The following is a 27,512-nucleotide window of genomic DNA, read 5'->3' on the forward strand; positions in this document are numbered from 1 at the left end:
GTATTTAAAAACCTCTCCCCAGGTTTACAATCTGTGAATGTCTTTCCTAAGGACCTTAGAGCCACCTTTTAGAACCTAAATATAAAGAAAGCTAAATACTCTCATCTCTCAGTTTGTGGTAAGGCAGAAACCTAACTGCATTGGGAAGCTCACTCTTGGGAATAAGGGGAAGTTACTTGTGTGGGGGAAAGGCCAAGTAGCACACACTGTCAACTAGCGCCCTCTACCACAGCCTTCAAAGTCCTTCTGCCCTTTTAATCAATGGAGTTATGTTCAGACTGCATTTTGGACTCTTGAAAAATGTTTTCCTTAAGAATTGAACAATATTTTCATGAAAAATTTTCTTTGATGTCATCAAAGTAGAAAATTATAGTACATAGCAATAATCTATGCTAAGACTGAATTAAAGAGAATATTCTGATAAAAAATTGGCCAAGGTTAAAACACAGACAATTCTGAACTATCAAGAAAAAAATGTCATTCCCTCTTTAGATATGCATTTTTGTTCTTTGTGATAGAGCACTTGTGCTCAGTGAAGAAAAAATGGAAGCATTTGCCTCAAAATGTAAGATATCTCATGGCATAGTGCCTTAAGAACAACAAGAACAATTATTCTTTAAGGTACATTTTTACACTTCACTTTTCAACACAATATTATTGAGCACATATAGAACAGAGATAACACAATTCACTTTTCTATCATTATAAACAACAGTAAATCTTTCACCTGAGGTATCATTTGGAGAACTCCAAACCTGTCATCCTATAAAACTAATTGGTGAGTAAAGTCAAGGATTTTTGTTTTGGTTTTCTTTCTTGTGTCTGCTAGGATAAAATCAAATAGAAATAATAGTTGGGTCATAGTAAAACCTTTACTTCTTTGTTTGGCTTTATGAGTTCTAAAGTAAATAATAGAAAATTACAATAAATTGGTGTGCATGTGTGTGAGGTGAGTGGTAGTGGTGTCCAGACGTATGTGTTAATGGTGTGCATGTATGCATACATACATCTACAAGCAAGTGTTTATATAATTTATTATAAAATAAAACATATTTTTCATGAAGTAAAAATGCATGTTTACAGGTGCATGTTGGCTGAATGACATTTGACATCATCACCATTGCATAAAACATATAATATTTTAGTTATTATTATTAGTTTAATTTGTTCACTGGGAAGAGAGAATGGGTCAGAGCATGGCAGTCTAAGTGTGAAGACCTTTCTTATTTTTACATTCTCAGTTTTTCAAATCTCTAACTCATACCTATATTCCCTTATGTTTCATTTATTACCTTACAATTTGATATAAAATAGATTGTAAAAATAAGAAATTCTGCTGTTTCAAATATATTCAAATTTTTCTTCATAATATTTATGTGTCATTGCTGTAATTTTAAGCATAAGTTACATAATTGGCTTTGAGGAAAAGTCATCCATATTTTGCAAATGTTAATGTCATGTGCTAGAAAAAATTATTGTCCATCTAGAGGAGAGATGAGCTGCCACTGGCATTTGATGTGCCCTAGGCATCAAATTCATATGCTTTACACAGGCAATGGGGATCATTGACTGGTACAGCAGATAGTTAAATGAAGAAGCTTTGCTAATAAACTTTGTAATGTTTAAAGTTAATCTATTGAGGAAAATTATTCTTACTTGAATTATCTAGATTAACTGAATATACTAATTAAATATTTCAAGTTTTTTTATAATAACTTATATATACACAATATTGCATCATAAAAATCTTTTTTTTCTTTTCTTTTATTTTTTTATTGGTTGTTCACAAAATTACAAAGCTCTTGACATATCATATTTCATACATTAGATTGAAGTGGGTTATGAACCCCCAATTTTACCCCAAATGCAGATTGCAGAATCACGTCGGTTACACATCCACAATTTTACATAATGCCCTATTAGTAATTGTTGTATTCTGCTACCTTTCCTATCCCCTACTATCCCCCCTCCCCTCCCCTCCCATCTTCTCTCTCTACCCCATCTACTGTAATTCATTTCTCTCCTTGTTTATTTTCCCATTCCCCTCACAACCTCTTATATGTAATTTTGTATAGCAATGAGGGTCTCCCTTCATTTCCATGCAATTTCCCTTTTCTCTCCCTTTCCCTCCCATCTCATGTCTCTGTTTAATGTTAATCTTTTCTTCCTGCTCTTCCTCCCTGCTCTGTTCATAGTTGCTCTCATTATATCAAAGAAGACATTTGGTATTTGGTTTTTAGGGATTGGCTAGCTTCACTAAGCATAATCTGCTCTAGTGCCATCCATTTCCCTGCAAATTCTATGATTTTGTCATTTTTTATTGAGGCATAGTACTCCATTGTGTATAGATGCCACATTTTTTTATCCATTCATCTATTGAAGGGCATCTGGGTTGGTTCCACAGTCTAGCTATTGTGAATTGTGCTGCTATGAACATCGATGTGGCAGTATCCCTGTAGCATGCTCTGCATCATAAAAATCTTTATTCCAGTAGACATTAGTCGATCTATTAGAACATAATTAAGATTTGCTTTTCTGCATAGTGATGACATATATTTGAAAGCCAACAGTTAACCATAAATGGATGATATATTACAGAAACTAAATGATAGATATCAATGTATGGCAAACATGTAAAATAAAATTAGCATATCACTTGCATTCAAATTATGCCACAATGTGAGCATTTCAGTATCTGAATATTTTAATTACTATGATACCTATTCATTGGCCATTTGATGAGCCTCACTGCAGAGTAGGACAGGCTACTAGAAAAAAAATGGAAGTCAATGTAGAATCCGAGGCATGTGATAGCCAGCTACATATCTAATAGGCTACTAGCAATAAATTCTACATGGTTAAAAAATGAACTTTCTCTATAGTGGTGGTATATTTTTCCTTTACAAGGAATTACATTCCCAGGTCTTTTGTTAAGAATGAGGATGCTATTCCAAATTCACAAATGTTCATGGATATAGGCTCACTGTATAGCTTGGTCTTGCTGGTGGGCATTGTGGAAAGAGATTGCCAGGTTCCCTTTCCCTTTTCTTTGGTGGGCTTCTCTTATATTCTACATTCAGCTCTACCTTTGAATTTCCTGCTCCAGTTATTAAAAATACTTCAATTCTTCTGAGATTAATTTTACCCAGTAATACTAGACATATTCCACAAAGTAATTTCTGCCTTTCCTGGAAAACTTCAATTTTCCTATTTCCTCAAATACCAGTCTCCTCAATATTCGCAAGTTATGCTTGTTGATTGAAATCCTTGTCTGCATTGGAGATATGATTCTGACCAGCTAAAGAATGTTAGTTTATTAGAGATTATGGTAAATGTCACAACCAATAAATGTCAACTAAGTTGAGACTTCATCTTTGTATTATATCAGAGTATGATGGGAAAGCATACAAAAGAAACCTAAAGTTCTGATACCATTACAAATATTCCCAAAGAATTATATGATTGGATGGATCTGGAGACTATTATGCTAAAAGAAATAAGCCAATCCCCCCAACCCAAAGGTCAAATGTTCTCTCTGATATGCAGATGCTAACACACAACAAGGGTACGGGGGCAAAGGGAAGAGTAGAAATTCAGTAGATTAGACAAAGGGGAATGAAGGGAAGGGAGGAGGTACAAGAATAGGAAAGCAAGTGGAATAAAGCCGACTTAACTTTTCTTTTTTTTAAATTGCTTTTATTTTTTAAATACATACACCACAGTAAATCTCCACATCATGTACAACCACAAGACACAAGACAGGGATCCTAATTAGAGTAAAATGTACCTCATTTTGTATAAATATGTCAAAATATACTCTACTGTCATGTATAACTAAAAAGAACAACTTTAGAAAAGAATAATTTGGTGAAATAAACTTTAGAAGTCCTTATTTCAAGTTACAATAGGCCATTTATTTTCTCTGTATAGTCATCTTAGCTAGCCTCAAAGTGTTTACTTTAGGTGTGCTGTTAGCATATTACCAGTTTCCTAAAAAAAAAAGCTGTTTTCAACCTATTATGATTTTGCTCTGTTATTAGAGGAAAACACCTCCTTTGTAGTCTGAATCACATGAGTCTCAGAGTGTCTTGCAGCAGAATTGTGGTCACATAGGTGCTGATGTTGTGGACAACACAAGTACTCCTGGCCTGCCCTGATTTGTCCAGGTGTAAACCTGTGATTGACACTGAGAAGTTTCTTTTGTCTCAGTGTTTGAAATTTATAGCAGTGACATCCTAGGATGGAGATATCCTGAAGCTGAATACTGCTATCTTTCGTGCCCTGAAAAAGGATTAAAAAATCCCTACTGCTGAAAACACTGCCACTACTTCATTACAGTTATTTTTAGAAAAAAAAATGCATTTTTATTAATGATTATCTTAATTTTCATACTTATGGAGTATTGTGTGATAATTCAATACATGTATACAGTGTGTATTAATCAAATCAATGTAGTTAATATTTTTAGACTATTTTTAGTTGTCAATAAACCTTTATTTTATTGATTTATATGTAGTGTTGAGAATCAAACTCAGTGCCTCACACATGCTAGGCAAGCACTCTACCAATGAGCCACAACTTCGTCACAGTAGTTAGTATTTTAATCTCCCTTTATGTTTTACAAAACTCTTTGATTAACAGGTAGTAATTATGTACATTCTTGCAGCATAGTGTAATGTTTTTCAAAGTAATAATGTGATGGAAATCTTAATGACCTTTATTTGATCAATATAAATTATAAATATTTACTGTATCATCTGGGCCCTTCTCGATTCTTGGTATTCCAACCTTTTCATTGACTTCCATTTTTCTAAGCTTTGATTTCTCTTATTTATTTAATAACATGAATGCAGTTTGATAGTGAGTATAGACTGTGTTTCTACAAAAACTCTGTCCTCTGACTATGGATTCCACACCTGGAGTGTTATGGTTTAAATGTGTCTCCCAAGGTGGGGTGTGGAGATGTGAGGAGGAGGAAGCAGAAGCTGCAGTGGTGACCCCCATGTTAAGAATTGCCTGTTCAATGGAATGTCTGCAGAGAAAATCTGTAGGAATGAATCAAAGACAAGACAACAGAGAAACCAGGTGGACTGCAACAAGCAAAGTCATAGAGTTAGAGCTACACAAGACCTTTGGAGAAAACATCACAGAGCCAAGTTCCCCAGATGCTGGTCATAGAAATATAAGACTTGTTTGCTCAGCTGGATTTTAGTCTTGCTTTGGTCTCATCCCTTCTTTTAATGCCCCTATTTCTTACTTTTGGAATAAAATGTTTACTCTGTGCCTTTATATATTGGATAGATGTAACTTGCTTTTGATTTTTACAGGGGCTAATGCTGGGAGTTTGCCTTGATTCTCAGGCAACATTGGACTTGGACTTTTGGGCAATCCTGGAACTGTTGAGACTATGAGAACCCTAGGAAATGGGCTAAACATGTTTTTCATTGTGTGATGGGGGAAAGGAGTAGAGTATTATGGTTTAGATGTGAAGTGTCCTCCAAAAGTTCATGCATGAAACAATGCAAGAAGACTTAGAGGTGAAGTGATCGGTTTATGAGAGCCTGATCTAATCAGTGCATTAATCCCCTGCTAGGAATTCACTGGGTGACACCTGTAAGGAAGTGGGGTGTGGCTGAAAGATCTGGGCCCATGGGGGCATGCCATTGTGGTTTATATTTTATCCATGGTGTGGAGAGCCTCTCTTTCTCTGCTTCTTGGTGGCCATGTCCTGAACCCCTTTCTTCTGTCACACTTTTCTGTCATGATGTTTTGCCTCCTCTGGAGTCTCAAGGAATGGAATCAGCTATCTATGGATTAAGATCTCAGAAACCTTGAGCATGCAAATAAACGTTTTCTCCTAAAAATTGTTCATGTCAAGTCACAGTGGTGAAAACACTGACCCAAACCAGGAAATTCAACCAAACTACAATTGAAAAATATTTGGAGAAAGAACTATCTGTACTGGATATCCATACACTTATTTTCTTGTCTTTATTACTTCAACAAGTATTTATAAAAGCTGTTACTTCTACTTTGTAACAGATATGAGCAGGAATCTAGACATGATTAAAACTGTACGGAAGGTGTGTATAGATTATGGGCAAACACAACACAGGGCTGGAGCATCTATGGGTGTTGGTATCCAAGAAAGTCATAGAGTCCATCCCTCACAGATACCAAGGAACCACTGAGCTTTATGGTCAAGATTAAATAATTGTAGTTGAAGAAGGGAAACAAAGAATTACAGAGAAAAAATTGTACAGGGGTATAGTATTGATTTAAGAGGTAATATTTTATAATTTAAGCGAGCAAGAGTAAACGGATATTTCTCATTTGATTCAACATGTAGAATCTGTTGCAAGACCATTTGATTGCCTATAAATGGGTAGGGACTTAAAGTTTACACTAAATGAGTACAGCACTGATCAGTGGGGTAATTGTGCCCTCACATTATATTTTCTGAATATTGTAATCATGAAATCCTATATCTGAAATACATGCAAACACACACCTATTGTTAGGGTTTAGATATGAAGTGTTCCCCAAAAGCTTATGTATGAGACAATACAAGAAAATGTAGAGGTGAAGTGATTGGATTATGAGAGCCTAACCTAATCAATGCAGATGATTAACCCTAGATAGGATTTAACTTGATGGTAACTGTAGGCAGGTAGGTTGTGTCTGGAGAAGGTGGGACACTGAGGACTTGCCTTTGGGGTTTGTATTTTGTATTCATTGAGAGCACAACTCTCTCTGCTTCCTCTTATGATGTTCTGAGCTGAATTTCTCTGCCACATTCTTGCACCCTAGTGTGCTGCCTCACTTTTCACTCACTAGGAATGGAATCTGCCTTGTATGGACTAAGACCTCTGAAACTGTGAGCCCCCAAATAAACTTTTTTCCTCTAATTTTCTTGTAAGATGGTGACAGTGACAAAAAGAAAACTAAGTAAAACACACACACACACACACACACACACACACACACACACACACAGATCAAGGCTCAAGGCACAGGACAGTATTTACTTAGGTCAACATAGAGTTTTAAATTAGATGTTGGCCTGCATCATATTTTAATTAGATGTTTCTGAGAGATAAGTGCCATTCTGTATGAACTCACCTCTTTTGTGTTTGCTTTCATATGAAAACAATTTATGTTTGTAAGAAAAAGGATATATTTACTATAAGAGACAAATATATCCACATGCATTTAAATATAATAAAATTTCAAAACATAATAAACCTCTGTAATCTCCTTAGTCTTATACAACAATACATATTTACTCTAGGGAAATGGCCTCAGCCTTTTTCTTTATTGTGGTTTGATTTTATTTGACTTCCTACCTAACAGCATTAGACTTTTCAAAACCTTTAAGGAGCACAACTGCATTATCAATTCAGATAAGGATTAAAGAAAATCATAAACTAATGCAAAAATATTAGGTGAAAATGCATCTTAATACAATAAGCCAGAGATGAACAGAGTAATTCAGAGTTACATCAGGAACAAATTTATATCATTTCACAGCATGATATGTTCTAAATGATTGAAATGAAATTACCCTGTGTACTAGAGTTGACAGCAGAGCCACGTATGTGTCTCTTTGTGAATTCAAATACAGAAAACCCCTCAACATTGGGAAGTAAAGTCAATTAAAATGTATGAATGATTTTACTTTCCTGTACAAGCAAGTGTTATTTTCCTAAAAACAACCAGACGACAGGCAAAAAAAATTTACCAATAATAGAGAGTTGGTAGTCAAGGTAGAGTCCAAGAAGTTTTCAAAGAAGTGTAGTCTCAATTTGCATCAACATCTAATTAGTTCATTTAATTACTCCATGCTGAGAGTAATTGATTTTAGGCCTAGAAGGAGAAACATGTCTACTATCGGGAAAAAAGTAATTTTGGCTCTTTCAATTCGAATCTGGGCAAAGGTTGCATCTAAGAGTGTATACTTTTTCACATTTTATCTACTATTTCAACATTCTTTCTAGTTATCACCAACATTAAATACCAATGTAATTTAGGTCTGATTAAAAAATGCTCATATTATGGAAATAAACTTTTATATTATCTAAATAAAATAATATAATGACATAAGTTACAATTAAAGATTTAGATATTTTGTTGAAAGTTTTTGGGTCATTTTTATTCACAGATATTATTTTTATATGGTTTCATGTTTTATTTTAATAAAGAAAAGTTTTTGTTTCTTTTTTTTTTTTTAACCACATTTCTTCTGATTTCAAACTGCAAAAAGGTGAAAATCCTCCCTCTACCTTAATCTCCAGTTATCCACAGATATCAATCAAATGTTTGCTTAGGTGAAAACTCACTCTTCCCTTACCTCATCCTGTCCTTAAAAGAGTTTTATGTTATGATAGGGCACTTCATGGGCCAAGAAAGAATTTCTGGGGTGACTTCCTTCAGTAACAATCAGAAGTAGAGGCTGAACTTTTTCTTAACAGCTTTTGAGGAGGACAGGGACTCCTCTCAATGTGGATGTATTTCTTAAAAGAAAAGACTTTAAAATCCAGTCCAGGGCATTGAGAGTTTCTGCACACTTGCATTGAGATCTCAGAGAGGCATCCCTAAGGCAAAAGTCTCTATTAGATGACAAAGTGTGAGGTGGCAGGGGTACAATCAGCCAGTCTGTGTGTCTGGTCCCACCAGTGTGATGGACTTCTGTAGTGTGGAAACCCTCTTTTCATGAACAACAAGAGATGCTGGTGGAACTGTTACACAGGAGGGGACGTCAGCACCTGACCTTGAAAGGATAGGGGGTTTCTAGGTAGTGGACATGAGGAGGGGACAGTTATGTTCATTCTCTGTGGGCCTGTCGGTCTGGGAAACTGGGTCTTCCTTACACATGTGTTCGTCAGCTTCTCCTCATTGAGAGGGAATTCTCAGCAGCAACGAGAAGCAGAGACATGATGACATTGTGTTCCAAGTTGTAAGGGTCACCGGTCAGCCGTGAGCCCCAAACCCAGCTCAACTGCATTCAAAAATGAGGTAAACGAAGAATTTTCAGAAAGCATGTTCAGAGAGCTTACCGTCCACAAGATGGCCAAACAGTCACCAATGTGTGCATTGTATAAGGAAGAAGATCCAACTTAGGCTAATGAATGGATCCTACAGGCACCAGAATTTGAGGACAAGAAGGTGAGCCCTCATTTATTTATACCAATTGAATTCTCCAACTCTCTGTCCCCAGAGCCCAAAGCTGTGTTTGCCAAGGGGCAGCGAGCACAAAGCGAGGTGAAGGCCGAGGCGGGGGTGAGTGCCACTCTGAGCTGCGAGGTGGCCCAGGCCCAGACAGAGGTGACATGGTACAAGGATGGGAAGAAGCTGAGCCAGAGCTCCCAGGTGCCCGTGGAGGCCTCTGGCTGCAGGCGGCAGCTGGTGGTGCAGCAGGCGGGCAAGGCGGACGCTGGGGAGTACAGCTGCGAGGCCGGGGGCCAGAGGGTCTCCTTCCGCCTGGATGTCACAGGTGGATGATGCTAGGGCTGGGTGAATGGAGGGAGGGTGGTAACTCTATGGCACCTGTGGCAGCCTAGGCTCTGTGAGGCCTGTGTACTTCCTGACCTTGGACCTCAGCATCTGTGGCCAAGCTTTGGGTGGAGTTGGGCACTGGGGGTTGTTTGTGGCTGGGGAGTGTGTCCTGCAGGGGCAGGGGCTCCCTCTACCTGCCTGTGCCTACTTGCTGGGCCCAGAGCTCCAAAAGCCCTTGCTTGGGCCCTTTGGAATCCTGCATGTCCATCTGTCCTTCCCCCATCTCCTCCCTCTCCCCTCTGTGACCTGTCTCTGAGCCTGTGAAGGGGCCACAAGGGGCTCAGAGCTTTTCTCCTGATAGCCTACCTGGTGCTGGGCTCTCTCCCAATGATCTGCCTGGTGCTGTTTTTTTGTTTTTGGTTTTTTTTTTTTTTTCTGATTGGCTCAGGATGATGGTTCTCTGATGATTGGTTCACACTGGCACTTGGCTGTCTGCTGATTGGTCCAAAGTGGCACTTGGCTGTCTGCTGATTGGCTGGCATTGAGCTCTGTGCTAATTTGCCCCATCTGGTACTGAGTTGTCTGCTGACTGGCCCACACTGTAACTGAGCTCTGGGCTGATTGGCTGGCACTTGACTCTCTGCTGATTGGCTTGCACAGGCTCTGAGGTCTCTGCTGATTGGCCAGCACTGGCAGTTTGGTCTCCTGCATTCCTTTGGTAGCTGTGGCCAACAAAGATGTGGGTTTCTGGTTTGGTGCGGGCAAGGCGGACTCCGGGGAGTACAGCTGCGAGGCCGGGGGCTGCTGTGTCTGCCTCCCCATGCTTTTGTGCCCCCTGCGTAGTGGTAGAGCTGGGAAGCCACTGATGGGCTGGGGTCCAAGGGAGGAGAAGGGTCATGGTCTATTCCCAATGTCTGGGAGGGTGGTGGCATCAGGAGGTAGGCCTGGCTGTGATAGCCTTGTGGGCCGTGACAGTGCAGTTACCTGCAGGATCAGAGTGGATCAGGAAGTGCTTAGGGCTCTGATGAGGACAGGCTGCCCAGCTGTCCACCCATCAGCCTTGGAGTTTGCAGCTTGGGTCATGTGTAGGATAGAACTTAGGCATGGCCATGCAATGTTCTGCTCATGATGGACACTCTGCTCGGCCATCCCTGGGGTGGGCTCAGGCTGTGAGACAGAGCTGGGTCTGTTCTGGAGTCCCTGACCTGTGCGTCCTTTCCCTCTGTCCCCAGAGCCCAAGGCTGTGTTTGCCAAGGGGCAGCTGGCACACAGTGAGGTGAAGGCCCAGGCGGGGGCCAGCGCCACCCTGAGCTGCGAGATGGCCCAGTCCCAGACAGAGGTGACGTGGTACAAGGATGGGAAGAAGCTGAGCCAGAGCTCCCAGGTGCACATGGAGGCCTCTGGCTGCAGGCGGCAGCTGGTGGTGCAGCAGGCGGGCAAGGAGGATGCTGGGGAGTACAGCTGTGAGGCCGGGGGACAGAGGGTCTCCTTCCGCCTGGACATCACAGGTGGGTTTCTTGAGGCTTTTCCTTGTGTTGCTTGTGATAAGTGTCAGGAAGTTAGGGTGTGTGCTACTGTTGGCCCCTATTCTCACGAGGCCTCCTACCACTATGGCCTGCCACTGGAAATTCACCCTGAAGACCTGGAATTTGTTGACTGTTGTTTTGTCTTTTTACTTGCTTACACTTTACAACAACTCTATGTGGAAGGATTATGATTATACCTATTTTAAGATAAGGCTCAGGTAAGCTCTATAACTGGCTAAGATTTGTCTTATAAGGATTTGCACCATCAGGGGTGTGTGTGTGCTTGAAGAACTCTGGCTTCCCTATTTATGTAGCAGGACTGCTGTGATATAGAGTCCCCGCCTTTTGCTTGTATGAAAACAAGATCTCTTTCATGCTGAGGGATCTTTTCTCTGGGTATCAAATTATAGTTCAGCAGTTACTTTTTTTTTGAAAGAGACACTTATATATATATTTTTTTATTTTGAAGACTTTTAAATTTTTTAATTTTGTTCTAATTAGGTATACATGACAGTAGAATGCATTTTGACACATCATACATAAATGGAGTAAAACTTCTCATTCTTTTGGTTGTATGTAATCATGTATGAACAAAGGGTATTCTATTGTCATTTCTACCTGCATACCGCCTGCTCTCCCTTCATTCCCTTCTGTCTAGTCCAAATTAGACACCCCTCCCAACCTTATTGTGAACTAGCATCTGCATATCAGGGAAGACATTTGGCCGTTGGTTCTTCGTGATTGGCTAATTTTGCTTAGCATATTTGTCTCTAGTTTCATCCATTTACTGACAAATGACATCATTTCATTCTTCTTTAAGGTTGAGTACTATTCCATTTTGTATATATACCATAGTTTTTTATCCATTTATATGTTGAAGGGCACCTAAGTTGATTCCATAGTTTAGCTACTATGAATTGAGCTTACTATTTACTTTTTTCCTATTTAAAGAGGCTATTCCATTGTTTTGAGGTGGTGGGTCTGTTATGAGGTGGCTCCACCCTCATGAATGGATGAACACTATCTCCTGGAGGAGGGCAAGTCATGGTTTCCATATTGTACTTTGAAATATTTTCACATTAGGTTTATTATGGTTCCTTTGAGAGTCAGGTATTTTTTTTTCCTTCTGTTACTTTTGACTTTTTCATTTCAATTTTGATTTTCTACAGCATGACCTTGATGAAACTTATATGGTTTCCTTTGTATTCATCCCAGTGGGGGTTGCTGAGCATCTTGAATCTCTGGGCTTATATCTTTGATCAGCTGTGTGTGTACTTGGCCTTTGCTGTCCTGTTCCATGTGTGTCCCCTTTCAGGACTCCTGTTTAGCTCTGTTAGACATTTGCATGTTTTTTACATGTATATCCTCTCTTTGCCTCATAATCCTTTCTTCTTTCTTTGCTTTAACCTGGATATTTTCTTTTGACCTGTTTTTCAATTTACTAATATCATGTCCTGCTATATCTAATTGTTTGTCAGTCCCACCAAAAGTGAGTTTACTTTGAGTTATTGCATTTTTGATTCATAAGTTCCACTTCATCAATTTTTTATGGATTCTAAGGTTTGAGATTCTGTAGTGGAAGTCACCCTATAATTCCTGGGTCTTGTACATGTTAAGCCCACATTCTACCAGTGAACTCTATCTCCAGTAAGTTGCCAGATTTGATTCATTTTCTTATCTTTATTTTTTCAGTACTACTAAGCATGGTTATATGCCTGTCCAATAGCTGTAATAACTGAGATCACCTTTCCTCTAGCATGGCATTTTTGTGTGTGTGTGTGGGAGGTTTGATAATATTTATGCCAGTTCCTGGCATGTCAAATAATTTTCAATTAACTGGCATTATATGAGAAAAGATGTTGAATATGGATGACTTTGTCTTGCTTCAGAGAGAGGATTCCTCTTTGCTCTTCTAGGCAGGTGGAAAATCACTGACCCATTTGGGCACATTCCAGAATCCTCTGACTCGAGGCTGAGTTGCAGTTTGATCAGGGTCTTTTAGCTCTGGTTTGCCCTGATCCTGGGCATAGTCCTCCATGGATTTCTCCAAAGATTAGGGTACCAGCAGCTGTAACCATTGTTTCTTTAGGAAAGCAAGATGCTGAAATGTTCACACTAACTGTCAGAGGCTTTCTGCTTCTCTTCTGCTATAGTTCAGATGTGTTGTATCTAGGATGTCTGTGTGTGGGCTTGGTACCTAGTGCACTGGTGTTTTGAGGTGGTGGGTCTGTTATGAGATGGCTCCACCCTCATGAACAGATGAACACTGTCTCGTGGAGGAGGTCAGGTCATGGCTTTCAGTTTTGTGACCAGATCATTACTTACCTGCAGGTGTTGGGCAAGATGTTTGGGATGCATTGGTTCTTGTGAGAAAGGGTTGTTTTAAGAATCCTGGTGCCTCAATGACACCTCACGTACTCTTGCTATTGGGATGCCATGAGGCCTCCTTAGAGCTACAGCAGTGCCATACCATAGCCTCAGACCTGCAGGTCTTAGCAACATAATCTTTTCTTTTCTAACATCTGGCCTCAGCCATATATTTTAGCAATACAAAACAAACCATGACAGCTCTGTAGCCTCCTGCCCCCACGCAGCTTCAAACTCCTCAAAGTCTGGATTGGAAATGACTCAAAAGTGGGCTTCATTCTCTACTGCTCTTTTCCTTGGGGGCTTGGCTCCTCAATCTCAAGATTTATTTTTATCTATTTGTGTGAGAAGTCCCTACATCTTTGGCTCCCTTCTTTCTTAGAGCTGCACTGCACCTGGCCGTTTGCATGGGTTTTCACTATTCTGTCATAGAAGCAAAGACAAACAGGGGCCCAGTGTGAGCACACCTCTGAGAATACCTCCCTCAGGACTTTGCCTCCTCACACCCAGACTCCTTGGACTGCTCTGAAGCACACTGCTAGGCGCACATGCCCACCGTCCTGCTCATGCCATGTCTGTTGCTGCAGGATGATCCTTGGCACTCACCAGGGCTGAGGGTCCCCAAATATCACTCTGACCATGGTGTTCCCTGGCTCTGCATCTGCATCACCAGTCTCCTCCTCCAATTTAGGGCACTCACTGATCTCACAGAGTGTGGGACCTCCTGCTCAGTCTCCTCTTCCAGCATGGCATCCTGACCAATTTCACGGAGTGTGGGACCTCCTGCTTGGTCCCCTCCTCCAGCATTGCGTCCTGACTGATCTCACAGAGAGTGTGTCCTCCTGCTCAGTCCCCTCCTCCAGCATGGCGCCCTGACTGATCTCATGGAGAGTGTGTCCTGGTGTCCATGCTTTATCTGCCTTTGTCTTCCCCTTCTGAAAGTGCTGTGGGAGCACAGCCTTCTGTCTGACTGGGGCAGCATCTGCTGAGGTCTGCAGTTGTCTGTGGCTGAGTTCTCCACAAATGGTAGCCGTGGAGACCAGTGAGTCAGTGAATACCACATCCACCGGGTGGACTCTCTTCAGCATATTTACATGCCGAAATGGACAGGGATGGAAACTAGTGCTGTGAGGGGGCATATGATTCAGTTGGAGTGGGATGTACACAGTTCAAGAACCTCGAGGTTGTGGGAGGTTGGAGACGGGAGCTGCCCACACTGTTGAGAGTGCCACTTGGTGCCCTGTTTGAGAGGTCTCCTAAGGCCATGCACATCCTGTGCTGCTATGGACATCCACAGTAGCCTTCCTCATTGTATCCCCATCCTGGAAAAAGCCCCAACAAGCCCCAAGAGTAAGGGAATCCCTCAAGGCGCTATGCAGCACAACTCTGTCCCAGCACAGAGACCAATGCCTGTGCGGCCACGTGGCGGCTCTCACAGACTCTGTGCTGGAGGAAGGAGACCAACCCCAGCATGCTCAGCTGTGGGCCTGCTCTGAGAAAGGCTGTCAGTGGGGTGCCGTAAGGTCCCACGGGACCATCATGTGTGCTGCCGCTACTGACTTGGTCCTTGAACAACCAGAGGCCAGGCCCTGGCAGGATGTTACAGGGGTCAGAGCAGCGGCTGCCCCCATTCTGCTGTGTGTGGGTAGCCCCTGGGTAGGTTAGTTGGTGTGTTCTGGTTGTGTGGAAATGGGAACACCTGAGGTCGTGGAGCCAATACCTTGATGTGAGCTCACACTGAAGTGAAAGGCATGATTGGTTTGTAGAGGACAAAGGTGTGTCAGCCTGGAGTGTGGTAATGAACAGCCAGGACCTGCCAATGCAGCCACTGTCCCGAGGCAAACAGTGAACCAGGGACCTGGAGTTGATGGTCCAGCCTCTTCCCTCCAGCTTCAGATCGCGCTTGGCTCAGGACATAGCCAACATGAGAAGTTGACCTCTGAGACAGGAAATGCTCTGTGAACACAAGCCTGATGGGAGTGAACACATGATGTCTCTTCATTGAGGACCCAGTTCACGGAGATTGAAGCTTTAGTCCTGTCAGATGGGTTGATATCAGTACTGTGTCCCTGATCTGTGCGTCCCTCCCCTCTATCCCCAGAGCCCAAGGCTGTGTTTGCCAAGGGGCAGCTGGCACGCAGTGAGGTGAAGGCCCAGGCGGGGGTGAGTGCTACTTTGAGCTGCGAGGTGGCCCAGGCCCAGACAGAGGTGACATGGTACAAGGATGGGAAGAAGCTGAGCCAGAGCTCCCAGGTGCCCGTGGAGGCCTCTGGCTGCAGGCGGCAGCTGGTGGTGCAGCAGGCAGGCAAGGCGGATGCTGGGGAGTACAGCTGCGAGGCTGGAGGCCAGAAGGTCTCTTTCCGCCTGGATGTCACAGGTGGGTTCTGCTGGGGTTGGGTGAATGGAGGGAGGGTGGTAACTCTATGGCACCTGTGGCAGCCTAGGCTCTGTGAGGCCTGTGTCCTTCTTGACCTTGGACCTCAGCATCTGTGGCCAGATTTGGGTGGAGTTGGGCACTGGGGTTGTTTGTGTCTGGGGAACATGTCCTGCAGGGGCAGGGGCTCCCTCTATCTGCCTGTGTCTATTTGCTGGGCCCAGAGCTCCAAAAGCCCTTGCTTGGGCCCTTTGGAATCCTGCATGTTCATCTGTCCTTCCCCCATCTCCTCCTTCTCCCCACTGTGACCTGTCCTTGAGCCTGGGAAGGGACCACATGGGGCTTACAGCCTCTCTCTTGATGGCTTACTTGGTGCTGGGCTCTCCCCCCTGCCTGGTGCTGGGGTCTCTCTTGATTGGTCCACATTGGCACTGAGTTCTCTGCTGACTGGCCCATAGGGGTACTGAGCTCTATGCTGATTGGCTTGCACAGGCTCTGAGGTCTCTGCCGATTGGCCAGAACTGGCAATCTGGTCTCCTGCATTCCTTTGGTAGCTGTCGCCAACAAAGATGCGGGTTTCTGGTTTGGTGCTCAGGTGGACTTCCCTGCTGTGTCCGCCTCTACCAGCTTTTGTGCTCCCTGCATGGTGGGAGAGCTGGGAAGTCACTGATGGGCTGGGGTCCAAGGGAGGAGAAGGGTCATGGTCTATTCCCAATGGCTGGGAAGGTGGTGGCATCAGGAGGTAGGCCTGGCTGTGATAGCCTTGTGGGCTGTGACAGTGCAGTTACCTGCAGGATCAGGGTAGATCAGGAAATGCTTAGGACTCTGATGAGGACGGGCTCCCCAGCTGTCCACCCACCAGCCTTGGAGTTTGCAGCTTGGGTCATGCATAGGATAGAACTTAGGCATGGCCATGCAGTGTTCTGCTCATGATGGACACTCTGCTCAGCTATCCCTGGGGTGGGCTCAGGCTGTGAGACAGGGCTGGGTCTGTTCTGGAGTCCCTGACCTGTGTGTCCTTCCCCTCTATCCCCAGAGCCCAAGGCTGTGTTTGCCAAGGGGCAGCTGGCACACAGTGAGGTGAAGGCCCAGGCGGGGGCCTGTGCCACTCTGAGCTGTGAGGTGGCCCAGTCCCAGACAGAGGTGACGTGGTACAAGGATGGGAAGAAGCTGAGCCAGAGCTCCCAGGTGCGCGTGGAGGCCTCTGGCTGCAGGCGGCAGCTGGTGGTGCAGCAGGCGGGCAAGGCGGACACTGGGGAGTACAGCTGTGAGGCCGGGGGCCAGAGAGTCTCCTTCCATCTGGATGTCACAGGTGAGTCCTCTGAGTTCCAAGTTAACCTGCATGAAGGTGACAATGAGTAGGGCATTTGACCTCGGCAGATCTTTTGCCTGGGTCTGTGGCTTTCTTTTGTCTAGTTTCTCAATGTTGCCTGTCCCCAGTGCTTGCTGGGAGCCCTAGTGGGCCAGGTGGGAGAGGGCCCAGGGCTGTTCACACGGTGTCTCATGGAGTGACCCTTGGCCATGCCTCCTAGCACCCAGCACCTTCCTGGTGCTCCTTGGTATCTGGGACTCTGGCTCTGCCTGTGCTTGTGTTCCTGAGTTCCAAGGTGTCTGTCACCTGAGTGTGTGAGCTCTTCCTCTCAGGATGTGTGTCACCTGGCTCTGGTCAGAGGGAGACTGAATATCGCGGAACTTTAATGAGGTGGAAGTTTGGCTGTAGGTCATGCTCTAAGGTGCTACAGGAGTGAGCTGTTCATGGTCGATTTCTTGTTTTGGACCCTTCCTCCCATGGGCCTGGAGCTGTTTTATCTTGTTTCCTATGTGCAGTGACATCAAGGGACCTCATTGTTGCTTGTTTCCAGAGGAACCAGGTATTGGCACTGAGGCTGATGGTGCTTATGCCAGATGCTGTCCACAGTTTTCATTGCCATACTAGGTCAGAGCTACCCTGCAGAAATGTAGGAACAAGAAGGAGCGAGCAGCTTCTGCCACAGTAGCAGGCTCTGCAGTGCATTAGTGGCCAAGCAGCTGCCCACCTTCTGTGGTTGGAGTGTGCGGGCCTCGGTGGAGAAGCCTGAGAAGCTCAGTGATCTTCCTCTCTCTAGGGTCCCAGGGTGGGTGGGCTGCAGGGCTGTAGGTGGTGCCAGATCTGATTCTTGTGGCTTCCAGAAGTGTGCTCTCTGATGACAGATTGACAGGCTTGGCTTATTCCTAGTAAACAGTGAAAATGGACATAGAAAGTACAGAAATCTGCAGTCGTCCTATGGCGTCTAGATAAATGGAATTAGTGACCAGATCTAAGCCTGATAATTTTCTGGTAAAATATATGAGATACTAATGGAAACAATTATTCCACACGTGTGGAGATTGCCATCACGAGTGGAGCAAGGAGACGCCTCTGTGGGTCATTTTAAGCTGAGCACAGGGCAGCAGGGCCAGAACCTGACAAGGAAAGTGGGGGTCAGTGCACAGTCCAGCCACCAGACTCTGGAGGAGTCTAGACATGGAGCACTGGCCAGCCCCTCAGCAGCAGGCAGGAGGGCAGCCTGGAAGCACCAGCTCCAGCACAGCTTTCCCAGCTAAGGTGCTGGACCAAGTCCAACATTATAAATCTAGAGATCAGCGGACGCACTTAGCCTGGTTGAATGGAGCTTTCTTCAGCTGAGGATGGGTGCAGAACACCAGGGCACCTGTCGGGGGTGCCTGCAAGGCCACCGTCACTGTCACCACCTTTGTCCAGCACCTTTGTCCAGGAGCAAGGGGAAAGAAAAGTGGACAGCATAGGTGTAAGAGTGTAGCAATGAGTTCACAGGTGATGATTATCAGTTGAGGAGCCAACAGAACTGCGGGGTTGGAGGTGTGGCTGGGCACGGTCATCACATAGACGACAACGGGCAGAAAACACGTCTTTACCTACACGCACAGGTGACAGCAGAAGTGAAACTTCAGAAAATTCACAACGCATCAAACCGGTCACGTTCCTAGTTCTACCTCTAATAAGGATCTTAAGGTTTGGGGGCATAATTTTTTTTTTTTTTATGACAGTCAACAGGGCTAAATAAATGAATAAAAATTAATTAAAAAAATCAAAGACATTTACTAATAATCAAAATCCAAACAAGGGTCATTTGGGGGCAGGGCCAGTGGTAGACAAAGGACAAGTGCAGCAACCACACACTGGAGGGGACAGAAAGGCACTGAGAGGCTGTGAGGTGGACAGGACACTTCCATACAGGCCATACAGCATGGTCCTGGGGAGACTCTTCCTGGTCACTGAGGGGCAGGTGCAGCATCAGGCTCTGCAGTTCCTCCCTGGAGGAGCCTGTGCTGGGGCCTGTCACAGTGTTCCCATCTGGAACAGCCCCATGCAGCAGGGGAAGGCTGTGTCACACACTGTGGTCCCTTGTGCTAAGGGTGCTGGGCTTCTCCAGGGCACGAGCTAGTGTGGCCTGCAGAAGGTTCTGTCCTCAACTGTCCAGCCAGAGGTCCTTCCCCAGGTGGCTTCCTGCCATAGACAGAGTCTCTAAACTGTGCATCCCTCCCCTCTGTCCCCAGAGCCCAAGGTGGTGTTTGCTAAAGAGCAGCTGGCACGCAGTGAGGTGAAGGCCGAGGCGGGGGCGAGTGCCACTCTGAGCTGCGAGGTGGCCCAGGCCCAGACAGAGGTGACATGGTACAAGGATGGGAAGAAGCTGAGCCAGAGCTCCCAGGTGCGCGTGGAGGCCTCTGGCTGTAGGCGGCAGCTGGTGGTGCAGCAGGCTGGCAAGGCAGATGCTGGGGAGTACAGCTGCAAGGCTGGAGGCCAGAAGGTCTCCTTCCGCCTGGATGTCACAGGTGGGTGATGCTAGGGCTGGGTGAATGGAGGGAGGGTGGTAACTCTAGGGCACCTGTGGCAGCCTAAGCTCTGTGAGGCCTGTGTCCTTCCTGACTTGGGCCTCAGCATCTGTGGCCCAGCTCTGGGTGGAGTTGGGCACTAGGGATTGCTTGATACTGGAGACCATGTCCTGCAGGGGCAGGGGCTCCCTCTACCTGCCTGAGCCTACTTGCTGGGCCCAGAGCTCCAAAAGCCCTTGCTTGGGCCCTTTGGAATCCTGCATGTACATCTGTCCTTCCCCCATCTCCTTCCTCTCCCCACTGTAACCTGTCCCTGAACCTGGGTAGGGGCCACATGGGGCTCAGAGCCTCTCTCCTGATAGCCCACCTGGTGCTGGACTCTCTCCCAGTGACTTGCCTAGTGCTGGTTTTTTTTCTGATTGGTTCAGGATGATTTCTGATTGGTTCTGATGATTGGTCCACACTGGCACCTGGCTGTCTGCAGATTGGTTCACACTGGCACTTGGCTGTCTGCTGATTGGTCCAAAGTGGCACTTGGCTGTCTGCTGATTGGCTGGCACTGAGCTCTGTGCTAATTTGCCCCATCTGGTACTGAGTTGTCTGCTGACTGGCCCACACTGTTATGAACTCTGGGCTGATTGGCTGGCACTTGACTCTCTGCTGATTGGCTTGCACAGGCTCTGAGGTCTCTGCTGATTGGCCAGCACTGGCAGTTTGGTCTCCTGCATTCCTTTGGTAGCTGTGGCCAACAAAGATGTGGGTTTCTGGTTTGGTGCAGGCAAGGCGGACGCCGGGGAGTACAGCTGCGAGGCCGGGGGCTGCTGTGTCTGCCTCCCCCTGCTTTTGTGCCCCCTGCGTAGTGGTAGAGCTGGGAAGTCACTGATGGGCTGGGGTCCCAGGGAGGAGAAGGGTCATGGTCTATTCCCAATGTCTGGGAGGGTGGTGGCATCAGGAGGTAGGCCTGGCTGTGGTGGCCTTGTGGGCCGTGACAGTGCAGTTACCTGCAGGATCAGAGTGGATCAGGAAGTGCTTAGGGCTCTAATGAGGACAGGCTGCCCAGCTGTCCACCCACCAGCCTTGGAGTTTGCAGCTTGGGTCATGCATAGGATAGAACTTAGGCATGGCCATGCAGTGTTCTGCTCATGATGGACACTCTGCTCAGCTATCCCTGGGGTGGGCTCAGGCTGTGAGACAGGGCTGAGTCTGTTCTGGAGTCCCTGACCTGTGTGTCCTTCCCCTCTATCCCCAGAGCCCAAGGTGGTATTTGCCAAGGAGCAGCCGGCACGCAGCGAGGTGAAGGCCGAGGCGGGGGCCTGCGCCACTCTGAGCTATGAGGTCGCCCAGGCCCAGACAGAGGTGATGTGGTATAAGGATGGGAAGAAGCTGAGCCAGAGCTCCCAGGTGCGCGTGGAGGCCTCTGGCTGCAGGCGGCAGCTGGTGGTGCAGCAGGCGGGCGAGGTGGACGCTGGGGAGTACAGCTGCGAGGCAGGGGGCCAGAAGGTCTCCTTCCACCTGGACGTCACAGGTGAGTCCTGTGGTACCTGTTTGGGGGTGATGAGACTGGCTATTGGCCCAGATGGACATTCCTGTGAAATGTTTTCCTATTAGATCTCATCTATCCAGCTTCCATCTTCCTAACTGGAGGACAGTAGCTGGCTGGGAATGGCTCACAGGGAGAGGGCTTTTTATGAACCCCTAGTGGGGTTTCCACTCTCCAGTCACCAGTCACACCACAGAGTCTACCCAGAGCCTTCCAGGTTCTACTTGGTGTGCAGGACACTGGCTCTCCCTGTGGTCTGACGTGGACCAGATGTCGTGTCTGTGCGTTTCTTTCTGTCGGATGCTCTGGTGCCCTCCACGTCCCCTCACCTGCACCACGGCTAGTTCTCACTAGTGAGAGAGGTCTGAATTTCCCAACTGGGGTAATGGGTATTTCACCCATCGAAGGGTGTGTGGAATTGTTCAAGGCATATGGGCATGTTGGAGTTCTGGTGTTCTGGGGCAGCCTCCCCTCCTGTGAATGGTGTGGCCATGGTCTGTGACTCAAAGCTGGTGGGAATCCCTGACCTAATGTGGGAGGTTTTCCTCCTGTTCCATCCCACAGATAAGAACCAGCCCTTTGCCCAGTGTGTACATGCTGCGTGAGCCCCTGCCCACTGGCCAGTCATCAGGTGGTGTGGTCAAGGTAGTCAGAGTGTCACAGTCTGATGTTCAAGTAATGGCCCCCAAACCACAGGCTTTACTACAATGTGTTCTCATAATTGTTTGCTTTTGTTATTAGGCACTGTTTTTAATTTTTTACTGTGCCTAATTTTAAGATAAGCTTCATCATGCTGTGTGTACGGGGAAACCCAGAACCACACAGGGCTCTGTGGTACCAGTGTCCAGGCATCTGTTGTGGGTCCTGGGTGTGTTCTGAGCAGAGAAGGGGATGCCTCTACTGTGCTGAGGGTGCTGAGGCTTCCCCAGGGTATGAGCTGGTGTGGCCTGCAAAGGGTCTGCCCTAGCCATCCAGCCAGATGTCCTTCCCAAGGTGGCTTCCTGTCCTGGACAGAGTCTCTGAATTGTGCGTCCCTTCCCTCTGTCCCCAGAGCCCAAGGTGGTGTTTGCCAAGGGACAGCCAGCACACAATGAGGTGAAGGCCCAGGCGGGGGCGAGTGCCACTCTGAGCTGCGAGGTGGCCCAGTCCCAGACAGAGGTGACGTGGTACAAGGATGGGAAGAAGCTGAGCCAGAGCTCCCAGATGCGTGTGGAGTCCTCTGGCTGTAGGCGGCAGCTGGTGGTGCAGCAGGCGGGCAAGGCGGACGCCGGGGAGTATAGCTGCGAGGCCGGGGGCCAGAGGGTCTCCTTCCATCTGGACGTCACAGGTGAGTTCTGAGTTTGCTGGTGTGTGAGGATGAGACTGATATAGTGGATGTTCCTGGGTGCTCCTGCCCTCAAACTCCATGTCTCCACATGCCCCGTGCTCACCTGTAGTCTTCAATCCTAGTGTAAGTACCGATGGCCAATCCATGTGGACAGCTAGGCTTCTGCACCAGACTTGCCCTCCCAGGTCTAATGCTGAGGGGCGTTTCTCAGCACCTGGGAAACTATGCACTACGGGCTGTGGCTTTACCTGCTGCTTGGGCTGAGGTGGTCCAGAGACCTGAGGCCATTGGGATCATCGCCCTTTCAGTTCTCTGGGACACTCTTCCCTCTGTCCTCATGGACCTGAAAGCTCTCTGAGCAAGTTCATGGGGGAAACACACGGACCCTAATTTTGTTGCACTGTCTGTGCAACATGAAGGGCGGGGTGGTGCATTTGCTGGGAAGCTGGGAGGCCAGAAAGTCTCTTTTAACAAGACCTATTTTCATTTTGTCTCAAGTTGGAGCAGTCAGTGTCTACATTGCCTCCATGGCTTGGTTTATAAATTCAGAAATGAAAAGGAATAAACCAATGAAGTCACATCTGCATGCTTCATTAAAATTGATTTTCTACACTCTTAGCTGCTGAGGGGTAGAGCGTTAACACACAGCATCCCCCTAATAAGCTGTGTGTCTGCTCCCCCTGGCTGGTTGGCAGGAAAGCTGGGAGCAGCTTCATTTCCTTTGTCGAAGGAGTCTAATGTCACAGAGAGAGGACCATGGGCACAGTGCTCTGCAGTTGCATCTGCATTAAAGTTTTGTGGGTGTATGTGGACACCAGGGAATCCCACTGAGTTCACTGGAAATGTCATGGTGTGAGGATAAGCCATTATTTTATACAAGGCAACAAGGTACCTTTTCTTAGTAATCAATTACTAGAAGATCATGTCAAACCTACACAAGAAAAACTAGGGAGTGGAACAGTCCTCTAATCTTCTAAAGAAGTAGAATCATAGTAATAATCTTATAGAGCCTTATCTTAGCCCAGTGGCTCTGCTAACAAATCATACCAAATATTATCCCATGTTAATAGACATTATAGAATGCTGAAGGAGGAAGTACACTCCCTAGCTCATTTTATGTAGGTAGTACATGATCGACGCTAAAGCATACAAGGTCAGCAAGAGGCTTATATTGCCAGTGTGAAGTTCAAGCCCCTCTGCTAATGTTAGCCCAATGAGTCCAGCAAAGTGAAGGGATTGTCTGCTCTAGGAGATGTGAAGTGCAGGAGTACAGGCCTGGTTCACCCAGGAACATCAGGTGGTCACCAGGGCCCAGTGCTAACAGGCTTGAGGGACAGGGTATGACTCTTCCTGGGCATGCAGTGACAGTATTTGATGAGTGTGACATCAGAAGTTGTAAAGATTGTTTGACACAATTCAACATGCAGTTCTTAGCAAACTCTGGATGAGATGATTCCTCCTTAGCTTAACAGAGTGGTTGTAGGAAAAGTGAGGGCAAAGGGACACCAGTGGTGCAGACTTCAGAGTGTCACCTTCAAGACCAGGAGTGGACAAGGGAGGGGTTGCTGTCGGCATTGGAAAGGGAAGGAATGGGGCTCAGACACTCGTGCTGGGGCTCACAGAGGATAGGGTTATCAGTACAGAATGCTGGAAATATCGTTAACTGTGTCCAGGAGGAGAGCAGGGGCAATGTCCATGCTCAGGTGTTAGTGTACAGACTCTTCTTCATCCACACGAGTAAGCAAGCAGATGATGGAAGTGGAGTTTCCAAGAACTAGCGCAGAGCCAAGAGCGTGGTGTTACTGTTCCAGGTCTTCTCAGACACAGGCCCACAGACGTGGTGAAGATGCACATCACTAGACACTGGAGAGGAAGCAGAAGGGGTCTAAGTGCATGGAGGCAGTCTGTGGGAGAGCCAGAGGTTCGCAGTCACAGTCCAGGTGCCTGCTGCTTCTCTCCAGGAGTAGGAATATCGACAGGCCAAATGGGCAGAGCCACTTCTGGAGAGCAACTGGAGGGCACGGGCGACCAGAGTCAGGACATCCGCATGGCTGAAGGCAGGAGCAGACAAGAGGACAGGGGCAACTGAGCAGTTAGCTCAGAACAACTAGGTAGCTGGTGGGCTGGCCATGCCTGTAACCCCAGGGACTCGGAGGCTGAAGCAGGGGGAGGCAGGTTCGAGGCCAGCATCAGTAACTTAGCAAAACCCTATCTCAAAAAATATAATTTTAAAAAGCAAGTTGGGGATGTAGCTCAGTGCTAGAGTGCTTGCCTAGCATGTGCAAGATCCTGGGTTCAATGCCTAACATCATACACACACAAACACCCCCCCCCAAAAAAAAAAAAAGGAAAGAAAAGGGACACAGCTCTGAGTGTAACCAGGTCCCTCTCCTCCTTCATGACTCTGTTCTGGTGCTACCAGGAGGTATAGAGAGGGATGTTATTTTCCAAACTAGTTCTAAGACCATTAAACTTAGAAAAAAAAATTGAAAATCAGATATCCAACTCAACACAAAAGGAATCCAATACAGGCTGTATCTCAGCGTAGAGGTGAAGCAGGTCTTCAAGGTGGACCTCAGTGGAGGTGAGGTGGGCTCTTAGCAGGTGTCCTGTGTTTCTCCATGACTTCAAGTTAATTGTACTTTTCTTAGAGAGAACATAGGGCATTGGCCATTAAGCAAACGGATGTATTTGCCTGTGGTGAAACTGAAACTGCCCCATCAGAAGACACTCTATAGGAGGAAAGGGCAAGCCCCTCGGATGGGGCCTACTCAGGACCCATGACTGTCCACAACCTAGCAGGTAATCATATGCAGAGCTGCTAAGAAGGAATTGGAAAACACAGTGCTACTGAAAGTGGGCAGGATAGTTTAGCAGGACCAGCCCAGAGCAGCCCACAGCAGCCCACAGCAGGACACAGCAGCCCAGAACAGCCCAGAGAAGTCCAGAGCAGCCCACAGAGCCCACAGTAGCCCACAGCAGCCCCCAGCAGCCCACATCAGCCCAGAGCAGCCCAGAGCAGGACACAGCAGCCCAGAGCAGCCGACAGCAGGACACAGCATCCCAGAGCACCGCAGAGCAGGACACAGCAGCCCACAGCAGCGCACAGCAGTGCACAGCAGCCCAGAGCAGGATGCAGCAGCCCAGAGCAGCCAATAGCAGCCCACAGCAGCCCAGAGCATCCCACAGCAGGACACAGCAGGACACAGCAGCCAAGACCAGCACACAGTAGCCCAGAGCAGCCCACAGCAGCCCAGAGTAGTCCAGAGCAGGACACAGAAGCCCAGGGCAGCCCAGAGCAGCCCAGAGCAGGACACAGCAGCACACAGCAGCACATAATTGCCCAGAGCAGTCCAGAGCATCCCACAGCAGGATACAGCAGGACACAGCAGCCCAGAGCAGCACAGAGTAGCCCAGAGCAGCCCATAGCAGCCCAGAGCAGTCCAGATCAGGACACAGCAGGACACAGCAGCCCAGGGCAGCCCAGAGCAGCCCAGAGCAGCCCGCAGCAGCCCACAGCAGCCCAGAGCAGAACACAGCAGCCCAGAGCAGGACACAGCAGCCCACAGCAGCCCACAGCAGCCCAGAGCAGGACACAGCAGCCCAGAGCAGCCCACAACAGCCCACAGCAGGACACAGCAGGACACAGCAGCCCAGAGCAGGACACATCAGCCCAGAGCAGCCCACAACAGCCCACAGCAGGACACAGCAGGACACAGCAGCCCACAGCAGCCCAGAGCAAGACACAGCAGCCCAGAGCAGGACACAACAGGACACAGCAGCCCCGAGTAGCCCCAAGTAGGACACAACAGCCCAGAGCAGGACACAGCAGCCCAGGGGAGCCCAGAGCAGGACACAGCAGCCCAGAGCAGCCCAGAGCAGCCCACAGCAATGCAGCAGACATCGGCAGCGTCTACCTCATGGGGCTAAGGAGAGTGGGTGGGAGCCAGAGCAGTGTAGACACACCCAGAGGGATATTGGTCTGGCCCTTCCAGACCCTCCCCAGAGCTCATGCCCTGCACAGTCCTGGGGAGACTCTTCCTGGTCTCTAAGGGGCGGGTGCTGTGTCCTTAGGGAGGAGTCTGAGCTGTCACAGTGTTCCCACCTGGTACAGCCCCAAGCAGCAGGTACAGGCTGTGTCACACACTTGTACTGAGGATGCTGGACTTCTCCAGGGCACGAGCTGGTGTGGCCTGCAGAAGGGTCTCTCCTCAGCTGTCCAGCCAGTTGCCCTTCCCCAGGTGGCTTCCTGGACAATCTCTGACCTGTGTGTCCCTCCCCTCTGTCCCCAGAGCCCAAGGCTGTGTTTGCCAAGGGGCAGCCAGCACACAGTGAGGTGAAGGCCCAGGTGGGGGCCAGCGCCACCCTGAGCTGCAAGGTGGCCCAGGCCCAGACAGAGGTGACGTGGTACAAGGATGGGAAGTAGCTGAGCCAGAGCTCCCAGGTGCCCGTGGAGGCCTCTGGCTGCAGGCGGCAGCTGGTGGTGCAGCAGGTGGGCAAGGCGGACGCTGGGGAGTACAGCTGCGAGGCCGGGGGCCAGAGAGTCTCCTTCCATCTGGACGTCACAGGTGAGTTCCTATGGGACACTAAGTTGGCTTGTTTGGAGGTGATGACTGTCTGTACCCATGGCTGACCCAGTGGTCTTTCCACTTGACTTCCCCCAACTGCTTATCCCATCTTCCCCACTCCATGGTCAAGCCTAAGGCTGAGCCGGGGGTACTGGAAGGGAAGACAGGAAGGACGAGGGCCCTCTGTGCCTCAGAGGCTTGGTCATGCCTGGCACCTGCTCAGAGCTGTCCTGATATCCCTCCGGGTCAAGGACTTCGTCTCTACCAGGCTTTGAGTTCTGAGGTAGGCCGATGTCACTGTCCCAGTTGTGAGGATTGTGACTGAGCTTGAACTGGAGGTTCTGGCAGCTCCAGAGGCCCACATCCAGCTTCTGATTTCAGTGTCTTTGACCCTGATGAGGGGAAACCCAAGCTCCAGTCATACTAGGAGTTATCTCAGGGTTGACCCACAGGTTATCGAGTCTATGTGTCTGGCCTGCTTCCC

The 27,512-nt window shown here is 47.4% G+C and overlaps 1 protein-coding gene across 1 annotated transcript in view; it reads left to right on the forward strand.

Moving 5' to 3' along the window:
- Positions 1–27,512, forward strand: part of LOC308645326 (obscurin-like) — a gene marked incomplete at its 5' end in the record, with an annotated part of 148,115 nt that overhangs the window by 37,214 nt on the left and 83,389 nt on the right. The window contains 9 exon segments of the mRNA XM_081287369.1: positions 9,218–9,493; positions 10,728–11,003; positions 15,490–15,765; positions 16,799–17,074; positions 19,318–19,593; positions 20,843–21,118; positions 22,185–22,460; positions 26,753–26,883; positions 26,887–27,028. Coding sequence (XP_081143495.1) covers positions 9,218–9,493; positions 10,728–11,003; positions 15,490–15,765; positions 16,799–17,074; positions 19,318–19,593; positions 20,843–21,118; positions 22,185–22,460; positions 26,753–26,883; positions 26,887–27,028 — 2,205 coding nt within the window.

This window comes from Spermophilus citellus, assembly GCF_964194105.1.
Source record: "Spermophilus citellus genome assembly, chromosome: 1".
Classification (NCBI taxonomy): Eukaryota; Metazoa; Chordata; class Mammalia; order Rodentia; family Sciuridae; genus Spermophilus; species Spermophilus citellus.